Raw genomic sequence first — 16,424 nt, 5'->3', positions numbered from 1 at the left:
ATTAGTTTTAAAGTAATTTATAAGCAACATCCAAGTTGATAAAGAACATGATGACAATCTAAGACAGTTTCCAACCAGCTGGAACAATAAGAATTTGAAATTTACAACTATGAATCTGATTCCTATGAAGAAAAATACACAAAAAGATAAAAGGCAAAAGGGGCATATCATAAAAGGTAAACCAAACCAAATATCCATTCTTAAACTTACTTTTCTCATGAGATGTTTCACTGATGCGTTCTGTAAGATACTCCAACAAACCATCAAATATTTCCAGGAGATTCTTAATAGATTCTTTATCTCCTTTCACTATATTTTCTCCTGGAGACAGAATATAGAGCTATTAAAAAATTTAACCATGAAATCTGAAAGCTTCATAATCTTGAAACTTGGATATAACATTGTGAAAATGCCATTTAAGAATACAGGCAACATATACCAACTTACAGCTCCTTGGAGATTAAATAAAAAAAAAAAAGAACACAGGTGAAACAACTATAAATATTAAAAACACCAATTTCCTGCTGCCTGATTATATTTGGAGAAAAAAAGGGGGAAGCTTTAAATATGGTGTCTAACAATTCACTGGCATATTCCTTCCTTTTCTGGAGAAGCAAAATAATTGGACTTAAGAAAACACCTCTAGTAAGATTTATACCAAAATATATTACAGCTAAACAGAACTTCACCAGATTGGTGGGAAAAAGTGGCAGGAGAGAACAGTTTCAGATTGTGGTATCCTATTCTAAACGGTGGTTTGTTCAGAAGATTATAGCAGCAGAGTAACATCAAAACAACAACAAAAAAAAACAATCAACTTGTTGGGATACTTTCATCGGGAATTCCTGAATTCTCCACCATAACCCCCCATATTTGTTAACTCCTCATTTTGTGTAGATCATACCATTTTTCTGATTAAAATCCTTTCCCTGGCTCCCTTTCTGAAATATAAGCCCTGCATATAAAACCTTTTTAAATCTCACCCCATCTTCAGTGTCTCCAGCTACATCTCCTACCATATCCACTTCATACTCATAACTTACACTCATAGATTATAGCACAGTCCCTAGCACAGTACCTGCTCCATAAGAGATTTTTAATATAAATGTTTAGGTTGAAATGTTGAATAGAAATGGGTTGGCAAAAAGCATGGAAACTTGACATATTTAATGTCACCTGAAATGGACTCCAAATCAACCTCAAGTATAGATAGTACTTAACTCTTGTGATACTGATTGTCCTTTGGGAGATCATGCCTGGCATTCTCATGAGTTCACACCAATATGGGAAAAGCAGTGTAGAAATTTGACATTTGGGAGAATCCAGCCATTCGTAACCTCAGCCATGATGCAAAACAAACCTAAACCAGAAATTTGACGTTTTATACTGCTACTAGTAATGACAACGTTTGACAGTTTTTTCGTTTAAAACAATGAACCAGAACTCTTGGTTTTGGACATGTTTTTCTGGCTTAAAAATACCTAAGTATATCCCAAGAGCATCCTCAAAACTTTTCAGTTTCTAGGATGGGGAGTATACTGACAACCTAGCAACTAAGACTGCCAGCCAGAATGCAGTGCTTCATGCTGCAGGAGAAACTGTTTTACAATTTTTCATGGGGTGGGTGTAATCTGTCAAAAACAGCTCTGCATTAAAGAGTTTTACAAACATATATGTTTATAACCCTGCTATAATATGTTTAACAAGCACAAATACCAGAACTTGTCCTACTTGGGTGATAAAGCAATTACAAATTGAAAAAAAAGAAAAAAGAGGGAAACTATGGGAGTATCCCTCAAATTATCTCCAAACTGATTTACCCATTGACTCACCTAGAACTGCATTAAAAAACTTAAGACAGAAGAGCATTTTATTCTCTTCGCAAAAATTTGTTCTTGTCAGTCTCAAATTAAGAGATGTAAATCAGGACTTATCCTGATTAACATTTATCTCCTTTTACAACTATCAAAGAATAAATCAACAGTATAAATCCTCTTTTTGTGATTATAGTTTCACATCGTCAATATTCCCTCTATTCATAAGCTTGAAATAACTTACTGGAATAATCTTTCATTTCTAAACATAAATGAAATACACATAATATAGTGATTTATAAATATATTTGGTATGCTTGGTTTTAGAATACAGCATAGTATACTTTATTTTGGAGATTTAATTACAGTAAAAAATTTCTGAGTAGATATGGCTCAAAATTCAGAAAGTACAAAAAGTATACAGTGAAAGTTCTTGTCCCTTTGTCCTGCAACCCTGAGGTTCCCTTTCTTGGAGGCAATCAGTATTAAGAGTTTCTTGTATATGCTTCTAGAGTTCTTCTGATTGCAAACAACTGCAAATATCTTCTGCACACCTTTGTTTTTACAAACACTAGCATACTACCCTGCACATTACCATTATAATTGTACTACATTTTTCTCGCATCACATATGCTAAAGAGTGTTCCCCTAACACGGAACATTGTGCAAAAAGAGCATATTCAATCATCTTTTACAGCCACAGAGCAGTCCACTGTATGCAGCTATCATGATTTATTTAACCAACCCCTACTAATGGACATTTAGGTGCTTCTAATTTTTAGCTATCACAAACAAATAGCATTAGCATGCTTTAAAATAAAACAATATGGCCAGGTGTTGTGGGAAGTCAGGGACCCCAAACGGAGGGACCGGCTGAAGCCATGGCAGAAGAACGTGGATTGTGGAGATTTCATGGACATTTATTAGTTCCCCAAATTAATACTTTTATAATTTCTTATGCCTGTCTTTACTGCAACCTCTAAACATAAATTGTAAAGATTTCATGGACACTTATCACTTCCCCAATCAATACCCTTGTGTGATTTCCTAGGCCTGTGTTTAATCTCTTAATCCTGTCATCTCATAAGCCGAGGAGGATGTATGTCACCTCAGGACCATGTGATAATTGCGTTAACTGCACAAATTGTAGAGCATGTGTGTTTTGAACAATATGAAATCTGGGCACCTTGAAGAAAAGAACAGGATAACAGCAATTGTTCAGGGAATAAGATGAGATAACCTTAAACTCTGACCACTGGTGAGCCGGGCGGAACACAGCCATATTTCTCTTTCAAAAGCAAATGGGAGAAATATCGCTGAATTCTTTTTCTCAGCAAGGAACATCCCTGGGAAAGAGAATATGCGCCCAGGGGTAGGTCTATAGATGGCCCCCCAGGCATGGCCGTCTTTTATGGTCTGTAGACTGGTAGGGGTGAAATAGACCCCAGTCTCCCATAGCGCTCCCAGGCTTATTAGGAAGAAGAAATTCCCGCCTAATAAATTTTGGTCAGACGGGTTGCTCTCAAAACCCTGTCTCCTGGTAAGATGTTATCAATGACAATGGTGCCCAAAACTTCATTAGCAATTTTAATTTCGCCCTGGTCCTGTGGTCTTGTGATCTCGCCCTGCCTCCATTTGCCTTGTGATATTCTATTACCTTGTGAAGTACTTGATGTCTGTGACCCACACCCTATTCGTATACTCCCTCCCCTTTTGAAAATCCCTAACAAAAACTTGCTGGTTTTTGCAGCTTGTGGGGCATCACGGAACCTACCGAAATGTGATGTCTCCCCTAGACGCCCAGCTTTAAAATTTCTCTCTTTTGTACTCTGTCCCTTTATTTCTCAAACCAGCCGACGCTTAGAGAAAATAGAAAAGAAACTACGTGACTATTGGGGCAGGTTCCCCAATAGCCAGGTACAGTGATTCAGGCCTGTAATCCCAGCAATTTCAGGAGCGGAGCCAGGTGGATCGCCTGAGCCCAAGAGTTCCAGACTAGCCTGGGCAACTGGCGAAACTCTGTCTTTACAAAAAATAGAAAAAATTAGCCAGGCATGGTAATGCACACCTGTAGTCCCAGCTACCAGGGAGGCTGAGGTGAGAGGATCACCTGAGCTTAGGAGGTTAAGGCTGCAGTGAGCTGTGATTGTGCCACCGCACTCCAGCCTGGGCAACAGAGACACTGAATCAAAAAATAAAAATAAATAAAACAACATAACATAAAAACAAAAAACACACCTCAAATTACCAGCTAGGATATTTACATTTCAGACCCAGATTAATTGCAAAATCAATGTTCAGCTCTCCTGGAAAAGTTCTCATGTATGGACCTGACCTCTATCAGTTGATTGTCTTAGCTCAATCTTACAATTTGGTCTACTCCATAAGCTCACTCATCTGGTTAAGTAAACAATGTCTATGGTTGTAAAATTACTTTTACTAAAATGCATAATTATGTGATAGTTATATATATACCAACCTGTTATGTGAGACAAGCTGACCTGCAAGTAATCCAAGGCCAGTGAATCAATTACAGCTTGTACATTGTGTGCATCATCCTCTTGACTCCTAGGAATAGCTATGAGGTCTGCGGGGGGAAAAAAATCACATAATTTTGCATCCACGAGAGGTCAAGTTTTCATCTCATTGTCTCTCAATAGGATACTGAATATGCTCAACTGCTGTAAAGGCTCTGCCCAAACAGAACATGCTGTAAAGTACAGATAAAGTTAATAAACCCTGAACTCTACACAGCAGAATCTTTATTGGTTGAGTATTTATTGATTGAACCGATTTATCAATATTGGACTGGTTGAATACGGTTGAATATTACACCATATATATGAACATGCTCTACAAGAAGCACCATGTTAAGGAAGATAAAGTGGTCCCTAAATTCAAAGACAGCTAATAGTCTAATAAAGGAGCCAAGACATGATACTTTAACCTGTAACTATGGGCTACTTTCTAAAAAAAAAAAAAAAAACACAGCAGGCATTCAAGGAGGGTTTATATATATATATATATGTTTGTTTATTATTTATTGAGACAGGGTCTCGCTCTATTGCCCCGACTGGAATGCAGTGGCATGATCTTCGCTCACTACAACCTCTGCTTCCCCGGCTCAAGCAATTCTCTTGCCTCAGCCTCCTAAGTAGTAGCTCGGATTATAGGCGTGCACCACTATGCCTGGGTAATTTTTGTATTTTTAGCAGAGATGGCGTTTTGCCATGTTGGCCAGGCTGGTCTTGAACTCCTGGCCTCAAGTGATCAGCCTCCCAAAGCAATGGAATTATAGGCGCGAGCCACCCCGCCCGGCCCTTATATGTCCTTTTGAACAGCCAACTAGAATTATTGGTATAAAGATTTAAAAGGTCAGCACAGGCTGGGCATGGTGGCTCATGCTTGTAATCCTATCACTTTGGGAGGTAGACGGGATGATCACTTAAGCTGAGTTGGTACCACCCTGGTCTTAAACATAGTGAGATGTGAGCAAGATGAAAGGACATACGCGCTTACTAACTGTCTTGGTAAATTAGGTTCATCAACTACAAATATCAATTCTTATCCCTAGCACTGGTTAAGTAACAGGATCCAATAAATTCCCAAGCTCCACTCAATTTTACAACCTTTGAAGGTATATTTACAGAAAGGATGCAACTTTCACAAGGCAATAGCCATGATTAGGTTAAGCCGTGATCATCAGGAGCCCTCAAACTGATCTGCTTAAGGCCATTATTATGAGTGGCTTCCACAGGGTATTCCTTAAGGAATACAATATTATAATTATACAATATGCAATACTAAATACAATTTAATACACAATATTTATTTTAATATTGTATATTAATATAGAATTCAATATGCAATATTAAAAAAAGATATAGGCAAAGAGAAAATGAAATTTTATAAATGCCAAAGAATCTAACTAAAGGACTAAAAACTTCTGGCCTAAGATACAGGCAAAATTACTCCTGCTTTTAGTATTCTTACCTGGTACCTTTTCTCCCAAAATAGACTGATAAAGAGCAATAAAAACATTAGCATCACAGTCTTGAAGTTCATGTATTCTCAGATGTATATGACACTTAAAAAGAAGGTTATTGGCAATGGTTACCCACTCTGTTGGGATAAAGGGGGAAAGATCAGTCTTAAAATACCACCAGAAAAAAATCACACACACATTTAAAAAATCCAACAACCTCCCCCCCAACAAAAACAGACATTGAACTTTGTAGAAGATAAGGAATTTGATTGTTATGGAATTTCAAAGACCCTTTAGGCATGATTTTTAAAAAGATGTATTTAATTTCTTGGGATGATTTCCAGAGTGCTGTAATTTCTATACAGTTAAAACTATACTGCAAATTCAATTGTTACTGTTGCAGCCTAAAATCTTAAGTTACTTATATAAGCCTCACATGGGTGTTTTTAGTTAAAACATATTTACAAGTAAACAGGAATGTTATGTCATAAACAACAGTTTAATGATAATCCCAGGTTAGTAGAAACTCATTAATGGATGTTGCTTCGAACTCCCAATAGTATTGGTCTTGTGTTTACTCAATTATCTTGAGCAAGTCAGGATTTCTCTGGTGCCGGAAAAAGTGGTGATTAAACTTAGGCTATTAAGAACTGGTATAATGACAACATCAACGCTAATGCATTTGTTAGTTTTTCTTTTTTATTATATCGATCTATATGAAAGAAAATATGGGAAGTACATGAAGCTCAGAATTAGCAATACTGTTGACGTTTCCTGCGTTCCACATTCTCCTCTCCCCTAGATATTGCTGGGATTTGCAAAGTTTAACGGTTTCTCTACCAAAAGTAACTTAGAAAGCTTAAAATACTTGTTCCTTGAAATGCCTGGCGATTGATAGGAAAGCACTTTCAATCGGTATTAGAAACAAACATCTCCACTATGTTCTGGACACATAACGTTCTGGAAACGAATGAGAGTGTGTTTTCCACGCACATAATCCCCCTCTCCACGCCCATTTCTCACAGCTGGCCAAACCATGACAACTGGTTTGTACGCAGTCCTTGTGAAAAGGATGAAAGCGTCCTAGACAACCAAATTAATTAGCTCTTCAAAAGCGGTGCTAGACAAAGCCCATGACTCTAGAGGGCACTGAAGAGAAAAAAGCACCACTATTCTACTGTGGCAGGGGCATGAATAAATCGTAAGAATGCTGTTCCTTTAAAGACCAATACAAAAGCAGGTACGACCTCAGGGCCCATAGTGCAAGGGCGGAGGGCACACAGACAGCGGCTAGACGCCCCACAAAAAGACAAGTCCGGGGACCATCCTTCTGACCGCTCCTTTTGCAGCCAGGACCCGAGTGTCCTACCGGCCTCGCCCCAGTGCCTCTCTCTCTCCCACAGCATACTGCTGTTCCACGGCCTCGAAGGGAAGAGGGGGTGAAGCTGAGAGACCCTATCCAGGGAACCCGCCACCGCGACGCGGCGTCTGAAGGTCACGAGAACCGCCGACAGCCCAGACCCAGTCTAGGCTATCCCGAGGCCTCCCTGGAGGTGGACGGTTTCAGTCCACACATACTGGGACCCCAGGGAGACACTCACCAGCCTCCGAGCCGGCCATGTCTCGGAGGCAGGTCGCCACCACACTCCGACGCGGCCTGGCAGGCGACGGTGTCCTGGAAGGGCCGATCCACGCAGACCCGACGCTGGGGGGCGGGCGCACGAACCAAAGCGCGGGGAAGGAGGCGTGAAAGAGGGAGGGACGTTAAAAGAGTTTCTCGCCGCTGATTGGTCATCAGAGGAGCACTTCCTTTCACAACACGTGCCACGGGAGCGGTTTGGGAAGTTTAGAGACCATTCTCCGCCGGCCAAAACCCGTCACACAATTGTCAGACCTGTGGGTCGGACTGTCCAAATCAGCCTGCAGCCCGGGCGGGTCCCGGGGCGCGGGCAGCGCACTTCCGGCGAGCTATTTCGTTGTGTATCCCTCCGCCGACGTCAACGTGGAAGTAGTGCCGCCCGCTCTCCCGGTGGTTCGCAGTGATACGGTCACGTGACAACGCCAGGCCCCGCCTTCCCCCTCTCGGTTACAGGCGTGAGGACTCTTTGGAGACGTAAACATCTCCGAGTGGCTAGGGTGGGTGGGCTTGGGCTGGCTGTTTTATCGTCTGGCTGGGCTTGGGAAAGGGCGGGGTGGCTTGCTCGAGGTGTGGAAAGACGAGAAGAAGGTGAGGTCAAGAGAGTGCAGAATGAGGCATTCCAATGGTGGGTGGGCCCTGACCTGAGAGAGCGGCGCGGGGAGGGGTGAAAGCGCAGCGATCCCGGAACGCCGGCGGGCGTTGCGGCCTATGCGCGAGGGGCGGGGAGATTAGGTCATGGAGCGGCTCCCAGCGTTCCTTGCGGCGTAGGAGGCGGTCCAGAATATAAAAGCGGCTGCCGGAAAGCGGCCGGCACCTCATTCATTTCTACCGGTCTTTAGTTGTGCAGCTTTGGCTGTTGTCATCGCCCTCCCTCCTCCGCTGCCGCCCCCGCAAGGCTTCGCCGTCGTCGAGGCCATTTCCAGCGATTCGTCGCACGCTTTTCTGTATACTTCGTTCCCCCACAACCGCAACCATTGACGCCATGTCGGGTTATTCGAGTGACCGAGACCGCGGCCGGGATCGAGGGTGAGTTTGGGAGCCAAGCTGTCAGGCCTGGCCGGTGGGGGGATGGGAGGGCGGGTCAGGGTGGCGGCGGGCGGGGGTTTGCGGCTTGGACTCGGCCTTTCCGGGCTATCTTGGGATCTCCTTTCCCGAAGGCTTGCGCCATTTTGATATTCACGTAACGGTGATTTGAAGAGATTTGACGGTGTAGTGTTTTCAAGCTTGCTTTTTGTGTGGGGGTCGGGGAGCCGTCGGGGCGGCTGCCATTTGGTAGCTGTTGAGGGAATTCAGAGGGAGCGTATTGTGCGGATGAAAGCGCGACGCTTCGAGGCAGACTAAGGAGCATCTGTTGGGTGCGGCCTTTCGGGAGGTGTTTTTGGGGTGGCCGGGCATTCTGTGGGAGCGAGGGGACCACTTCCAAAGCCACTAGCGCTGTGGAGGTAGGAGGGCGGCCGGCATCAGCCATGTGGCTGAGTCGCGGGTACAAAATGCCGGCCTCGGACATGGCGGCGGCGCCTTTGTTACCCCGCCCGGCGGAGGAGCTCAAAATGGCAGCGTCGAGAAAATGTGGCGCAGAGAGAAATGCGAGACAAAGGGGGAAGCGCCGCCCCAGCGGGAACGCCGCCCGGCCGGCTCCGCCCGGGCCGGGACTCCTCCCCCGGTAGTCGCCGGCTCCTCCTTTTCTTTTTTCTTGCGTTATATAATTTTGATTCGTTGATCCGGAGCTCTACCGCGGCGTCCCGCCAGCTCGGTTTGCTAGCAGAAGTGTTTCTGAGAAAATCCTTGTTGTGTTATCGATGTCTGTACTGTCTAGGTTCTTACCACTAAAGCTGTTTGGCTTGAAAACGGCCATATGAGTAACATCGTTGTGATGCTCTTCGGTTCATGTAGCCTTGTTCTCCCTGATAGTGAATTGCTAGACTGGTGGGGAAGATTATAGTAACCACAAGAAGTGGTGTCTAATCCCAAATTCTGCCATCTGGGTGACAAGTTTCCGACATGATAAATCCCCGGCTTCCGACATGATAAATCCCAGGCTGTTTACATGACCTAAGTAGTGTGTACTTGGGACTACGGGAAATGTTAACTGTGGCTGTTGAGAGAGAGATTTTCACTAAGGACAGTGCTAGGTTTACCTCTCGAAGTCTGTTTTCAGTGGTCTTTAGCTTGTGCCAATGGATGGCAAACAAATCTATACAGAAGCCTAGGTATAGCCATTTGAAAATGTGAATAACGTTTTTTCTTCATTCCAGGTTTGGTGCACCCCGATTTGGAGGAAGTAGGGCAGGGCCCTTATCTGGAAAGAAGTTTGGAAACCCTGGGGAGAAATTAGTTAAAAAGAAGTGGAATCTTGATGAGCTGCCCAAATTTGAGAAGAATTTTTATCAAGAGCACCCTGATTTGGCGAGGCGCACAGCAGTGAGTAAATTCATGTGGTTTTATCAGGCTGTAACTCGATCATGGATTCTAGTAAATGAAATTCTGACAGGTGTTTTGCAAATAACTCAATTTTGGTAGAGTTATATTTTCTGACTTAATAATTGGGAAAGGTGTGACTCACTTTTGGAAATAGGTGGCTTTGGGATTTTACTTAGGTTGAGTATAACAATAAATTTTTTTTGTCATAATAGGGTGTTCATAGGTGGGTCCAGATTAAAATGAAGGCTACTTTAAACTAGTTACTAAATTATGAAGTTAGGGGTTTATCAGTTAGTATTTAGCTAGGGGTGGTTGTCATGAATTTTAAGACTTATAATTTGTTTTGCAGCAAGAGGTGGAAACATATAGAAGAAGCAAGGAAATTACAGTTAGAGGTCACAACTGCCCGAAGCCAGTTCTAAATTTTTATGAAGCCAATTTCCCTGGTAAGTGCTACTTTTCAGTTCTACCTACTCCTGTGTTTTTGTTTCCACCTACCCCCTCTTTTTCATGGCATCACTAATTTTTACTAAATATCTGTCACTAATTATAGCAAATGTCATGGATGTTATTGCAAGACAGAATTTCACTGAACCCACTGCTATTCAAGCTCAGGGATGGCCAGTTGCTCTAAGTGGATTGGATATGGTTGGAGTGGCACAGACTGGATCTGGGAAAACATTGTCTGTAAGTTTGGGAGAACTCTTGAGTTGATCTGATATATGCAGGAAAATGTAATGGTAATTTAAAAACGAGTATTTTAATGTGATTTCTGTTTGTCCCCACCTTCACCCCAAATAGTATTTGCTTCCTGCCATTGTCCACATCAATCATCAGCCATTCCTAGAGAGAGGCGATGGGCCTATTGTAAGTATATGTTTATAACTTTTTATTAGAAGCATAATGTACAGATGTTAGATTACATAGCTAAAGATGTAATCATTTGTGGTGGTTTGATATAGAGGTTAGCTCACCCTATTCAGCTGGAGCTGCTTTGGGTATTGGACAACACATGAAGAAAGGATCTGCTAGCATAACTAATAAGTTAGCAGTTTAAAACTAGTATCCAGGTTTGTGCTGAAAGCTGTTTTTCTTTCCTTAGTGTTTGGTGCTGGCACCAACTCGGGAACTGGCCCAACAGGTGCAGCAAGTAGCTGCTGAATATTGTAGAGCATGTCGCTTGAAGTCTACTTGTATCTACGGTGGTGCTCCCAAGGGACCACAAATACGTGATTTGGAGAGAGGTATGTAATGAAAAGGGTTTTATTTGTCATTGGTGCTAAATATCCTAGGTATTGTAGTTACGCTTATGTGTTTAATTAAAGGTGTGGAAATCTGTATTGCAACACCTGGAAGACTGATTGACTTTTTAGAGTGTGGGAAAACCAATCTGAGAAGAACAACCTACCTTGTCCTTGATGAAGCAGATAGAATGCTTGATATGGGCTTTGAACCCCAAATAAGGAAGATTGTGGATCAAATAAGAGTAAGTGTCCTTCGAAATATGTGATCAAACTGAATTCTGTTTTCACTCTTAGAGTCTGGTACTAATTTTTCCCCCCAAAATCCATTAGCCTGATAGGCAAACTCTAATGTGGAGTGCGACTTGGCCAAAAGAAGTAAGACAGCTTGCTGAAGATTTCCTGAAAGACTATATTCATATAAACATTGGTGCACTTGAACTGAGTGCAAACCACAACATTCTTCAGATTGTGGATGTGTGTCATGACGTAGAAAAGGATGAAAAGTAAGTTTTATTAACTCTGTTATATTCGCTTCCTAACAACTTTGCTGTAAAATTGAGGGATCATTGTTTGGTGAGTTGTTTTAGGTTATTTCAGTTGGTGTGATTTCGTTTAGTTAGCCTATTAGTCCTGAAAATTTCTTGAATCCTTCAAACAATGGCTGTCACCATTTGTAGCTTTCCTATAGAAGGAATTCATGTGTCCCCTGGTTGACTTAAGGACCAAGGGTCAAACTGCTCAATAAGTGGATTAGCAGGTGTTTCGTCTTTGACTTCCAGCCATGTAAATTGAACTTAATGTTTTGCTGACCATAAATGTGTGGCCCTAGCAATGGTCTTTTAAAACTCAGGATTTTTCTTTCTCTCTCCTATTACTAGACTTATTCGTCTAATGGAAGAGATCATGAGTGAGAAGGAGAATAAAACCATTGTTTTTGTGGAAACCAAAAGAAGATGTGATGAGCTTACCAGAAAAATGAGGAGAGATGGGTATGTGTGAGCTCCTCCATTGAAGCAGATTTATTAGAACTGAGCTTAGGAAAGGGCAAACTTGGATCACAAGCAGTGGATTTTTTCATATCTGATAGTGAATTTAACTCTTTTTCATTTCTGGCGAAATTAAAGAGATCTGTGACCAAAAGTGGTCAAGCACTGGAGTCTGAGGCTTTCAATGTGAGTTTAATAATACAACTTGTCTTTTAACTTAGGTGGCCTGCCATGGGTATCCATGGTGACAAGAGTCAACAAGAGCGTGACTGGGTTCTAAATGGTAAATATTTCAAATGAAGTATTTTTTCCCCCTTTCTTAACCTAGCTAGAATTCTGCTCAGATAATTGATCATGTATATGCCTTCCTTTGTAGAATTCAAACATGGAAAAGCTCCTATTCTGATTGCTACAGATGTGGCCTCCAGAGGGCTAGGTTAGTACAAACTCGCATTCATGGCTTGGTTTCCCAGAAGACGTCCATTTAACTTTTTTAAAGAAAGTTTATTGCTTTCTTTAACCTGCATTTTTTCTAAGTTTTTTTCACATAAAGGTGCTGTCTTTGTGGCAAGGCCTAGGCATGACAATCGGAGGACTCGAGGGGGATGGAGGACTAGTGATCGGCTGGCTGCTTCCAGTCGATTAGAGAGGTGAAAAAGCTGAACGTGTGCCAGTAATCTTCAAAAGGCAGAACATACCACCTCTGCCCCGTAAACTGTTCTCTCCGAGGGAAAATATGGAAGTTATCCTCACAGTTCACTGCCGTGGTATTTCTTCTGTCCCATGCTTTGCATGACTGCCATGGTACAGCCTTGTTTCAAACCGTTCACTGTGATCTGTGGGTCTTTGAGTTTCAGTGAGTTTGCTGAAATGTCGAAGAAATATTTCCAAACTTCAATGTTCAATGAAATTTTTGTTCAAGTTTGAAATGGAGAGAGCAGCTTTAAAAGGTACTAAGTCTTTTACAAATTGGTGAGTACTGGCACATGAGATGTAGGGCAGGAGCAACTTCTCACACATAGTAAGTGGGAAAAGAAAGTGCTTTGAAAGTTCCTCCCTCACCTACACAGTAGTCGTCATGTCGAGACCTGCCAGAGAGAGACACATTCTCAAGTGAATCCTGGCTTCTTGGAAGCGCTTGCCTAGACGAGACACAGTGCATAAAAACAACTTTTGGGGGACAGGTATGTTTTCTTGCAGCTGCGGTTGTAAGGTCTTGGCAAGACAAGCAGTGTGGCCAGAATTTTGAACTTCTGATGAATGTGTAATGCAAAGGACCTTGTACATTTTTTTGTTTCAAGGTCCTCAAAATGAGCACATGAAGAGGTTGCTGTGAAACTTTAAGTGGCCCTACTGCGCAGAAGCATTCAGATGTCACTTGATGATCTGTAAGGGGAACTTGCTGATTTGGGAATGTGCTAGGGAATACACATTCCTTTTGACAGAGTCTGTCACTGGGTGGGTGATGAATTATACAGATGACATGTGCTTTTTTTTTCTTTTTTCAATCTCAATGGTATTCCTACAGGAAATGGATAACCATTTTAACTGTATTTTTTGCAGCCCGTACCTTCTTGGGAATACAATTGTCTAACTTTTTATTTTTGGTCTGGCTGTTGTGGTGTGCAAAACTCCGTACATTGCTATTTTGCCACACTGCAACACCTTACAGATGTGGAAGATGTGAAATTTGTCATCAATTATGACTACCCTAACTCCTCAGAGGATTATATTCATCGAATTGGAAGAACTGCTCGCAGTACCAAAACAGGCACAGCATACACTTTCTTTACACCTAATAACATAAAGCAAGTGAGCGACCTTATCTCTGTGCTTCGTGAAGCTAATCAAGCAATTAATCCCAAGTTGCTTCAGTTGGTCGAAGACAGAGGTTCAGGTAAGGATGACTGATAGGAAATGTTGGTAGTTATGAGTCACATCGTTGTCTACAAATCCATTTAAATGGTATTGGAGGGTGAGTAAAACCTTGAATGTGAAAACTTAAGCTGAAAAATTGTAAAAACGTTTCACGCCTACCATGAATAGATCTGTTTCTGTCCACAATGATTTGTGTCATAGACATAATTGATCAATTTGCAATTATTATTTTCTTAACAGGTCGTTCCAGGGGTAGAGGAGGCATGAAGGATGACCGTCGGGACAGATACTCTGCGGGCAAAAGGGGTGGATTTAATACCTTTAGAGACAGGGAAAATTATGACAGAGGTTACTCTAGCCTGCTTAAAAGAGATTTTGGGGCAAAAACTCAGAATGGTGTTTACAGTGCTGCAAATTACACCAATGGGAGCTTTGGAAGTAATTTTGTGTCTGCTGGTATACAGACCAGTTTTAGGACTGGTAATCCAACAGGGACTTACCAGAATGGTTATGATAGCACTCAGCAATACGGAAGTAATGTTCCAAATATGCACAATGGTATGAACCAACAGGCATATGCATATCCTGCTACTGCAGCTGCACCTATGATTGGTTATCCAATGCCAACAGGATATTCTCAATAAGACTTTAGAAGTATATGTAAATGTCTGTTTTTCATAATTGCTCTTTATATTGTGTGTTATCTGACAAGATAGTTATTTAAGAAACATGGGAATTGCAGAAATGACTGCAGTGCAGCAGTAATTATGGTGCACTTTTTCGCTATTTAAGTTGGATATTTCTCTACATTCCTGAAACAATTTTTAGGTTTTTTTTGTACTAGAAAATGCAGGCAGTGTTTTCACAAAAGTAAATGTACAGTGATTTGAAATACAATAAATGAAGGCAATGCATGGCCTTCCAATAAAAAATATTTGAAGACTGAATTAAGTGGAAATTGTACTTTATTTTATATATATAATGTCATGTAAAACTGCTTAGATGGTCTGGTTTTTGTTTTTGTTTTTTCCATGAAAACAAATGACTGCTCCTTTTTATTTGGGAGGCAGGGGGAATCAGAAGGCCCTTCTTTATAATGAGCTATTCATATTGCAGGAGTCAGAATGAATTGATACAGGTGAATTTCTAGTTACAGGCTAAATTGCGTAAAAGCTTTGTCAGCTCCCAACATCGGGAGTCATTTAATAGCCTTTTTCCTTATTTGCTAGTATGGTTAAATGAGAAGATAGTAAAATAGCTACAAGGTCATCTATATAATGTGAGAACGTGGGTGACTTTGTTTTGCAAAGTTTATAATTTAAAAAGCTCCAAATAAATGGCTTTTTCAAGAGATTTATACTCACGCTCTTGGCTATACTGTGAATTACTGAAATGAACAAACCTGTGAAAGACATACATTAGCCCTTTAAGATGGCCAGGAGCTAAGCTTGAGTCTCCTTAACTGAATTTGCACAACGTTCTTAGTGCAGGTTACTTGTAGATTCTAGTCTTCACAAGCTCCCTGGGGCTCTTAACTAGTCACACTGGGAGTCATGAATGTCTTTCCAATAATTCAGGGAATTCTAGAGATCCTCAAACTGTAAGGTCTATTCATACTCAACACAAGGAAAAAACCTCATTAAAACTAATGACTAATCAGGAGGCAACATAACCAAAAGCACAGTGAATAAAAGTTTTCATGGTAGGTAACATGGGTTTATTGCTAGAAAGATCCAGGGGGTAGCTTTAGGTTTAACTGGCTCACCAATGTAACTTTCTAATCATTTATTTCAGTAATAGCTAGAAGTGGGTCTGAATGTTTGGTTCCCAGAGTCCGATACGTGTGTTTTTGCCAGAAGAGAGGTCTTCAGGAGACTTCATTTAAATTCTGATTATTAAACTGAGGCTTTAATTGATGTTAATGCCTTATGTCAAATGTAAAATTAGAATTTGCTAGGGCTGGGATAGGGAGTGATATTTCTAGGACTTAGGACATTGAAAACTAATTCAGCCTGTAGTAACCTGGATGGTTTTCAATGGCATGGTTAGTCAAATTAATGGTTTTAAACTTAGAAGCAGCTTTCAGGGGAGAGGGTAGGTTGGAGCATTTATTACATATTTTACTGTTTAATGTCTTAACTGTGGGCCTTTTAATTTGTAAACACTGAAATGATTGTGGGGCTGTGGAAAACATTTACCTATTTACCTTGGAAGTTTTAAAAGACAGTCCACTTTTTAGCATGTGTGTTGTGTCCAGCCTGTGGTCGTCTTAACTAATAAATGTGATTTTTCTCCCCATTCTCTCTTTTTATTTATTTGCGTATAGGCCTTTTACCTGGTGTGAGTTCCTGAATGTGGAAAACACCTGGCAGTAGTACCCAGCTTTGCAGCTAATTACTGTATTTGCTTTCCAGCAATACTGTTGGACTTTCTAGCTGGCCTTTTTTTAAACCCTTA

General features: G+C 41.4%; 2 protein-coding genes across 6 annotated transcripts in view; one reads left to right on the top strand and one right to left on the bottom strand.

Annotated features, from left to right (window-relative positions):
- The window catches only part of CEP95 (centrosomal protein 95), a 31,624-nt gene extending 23,843 nt beyond the window's left edge, over positions 1 to 7,781 (bottom strand). Inside the window, exons 1-4 of one of the 2 annotated variants that reach the window (XM_055256930.2) lie at positions 7,401 to 7,781; positions 5,808 to 5,936; positions 4,294 to 4,401; positions 211 to 321 (exon numbers count right to left, since the gene is read on the bottom strand). In XM_055256930.2, the coding sequence (XP_055112905.1) occupies positions 211 to 321; positions 4,294 to 4,401; positions 5,808 to 5,936; positions 7,401 to 7,419 (367 nt within the window). In that variant the 5' untranslated portion in view covers positions 7,420 to 7,781. The remainder of the gene's footprint in view (positions 1 to 210; positions 322 to 4,293; positions 4,402 to 5,807; positions 5,937 to 7,400) is intronic. The other variant, XM_055256931.2, reaches the window with a different exon arrangement.
- On the top strand, positions 7,604 to 14,914 carry DDX5 (DEAD-box helicase 5). 4 transcript variants are annotated; one of them, XM_055256939.2, is made up of 14 exons: positions 7,612 to 7,935; positions 8,278 to 8,464; positions 9,694 to 9,859; positions 10,209 to 10,305; positions 10,413 to 10,546; positions 10,661 to 10,726; positions 10,962 to 11,103; positions 11,185 to 11,345; positions 11,434 to 11,606; positions 11,982 to 12,092; positions 12,311 to 12,372; positions 12,466 to 12,525; positions 13,762 to 13,986; positions 14,208 to 14,914. In XM_055256939.2, the coding sequence occupies exons 2-14, from the start codon at positions 8,421 to 8,423 to the stop codon at positions 14,609 to 14,611; spliced, it is 1,845 nt and encodes a 614-aa protein (XP_055112914.1). In that variant the 5' UTR covers positions 7,612 to 7,935; positions 8,278 to 8,420; the 3' UTR covers positions 14,612 to 14,914. The 4 variants fall into 4 exon arrangements, with proteins under 4 accessions (XP_063485427.1, XP_055112914.1, XP_055112911.1 ...); XM_055256936.2 differs by having other exon boundaries at positions 7,866 to 8,026; XM_063629357.1 differs by lacking the exon at positions 13,762 to 13,986 and having other exon boundaries at positions 7,604 to 7,935.
- The last annotated feature ends 1,510 nt before the right edge of the window (positions 14,915 to 16,424 follow it).

This window comes from Symphalangus syndactylus, chromosome 20 (assembly GCF_028878055.3).
Source record: "Symphalangus syndactylus isolate Jambi chromosome 20, NHGRI_mSymSyn1-v2.1_pri, whole genome shotgun sequence".
NCBI classification, from domain to species: Eukaryota; Metazoa; Chordata; class Mammalia; order Primates; family Hylobatidae; genus Symphalangus; species Symphalangus syndactylus.
This window is presented reverse-complemented; position numbering and strand designations above follow the sequence as displayed.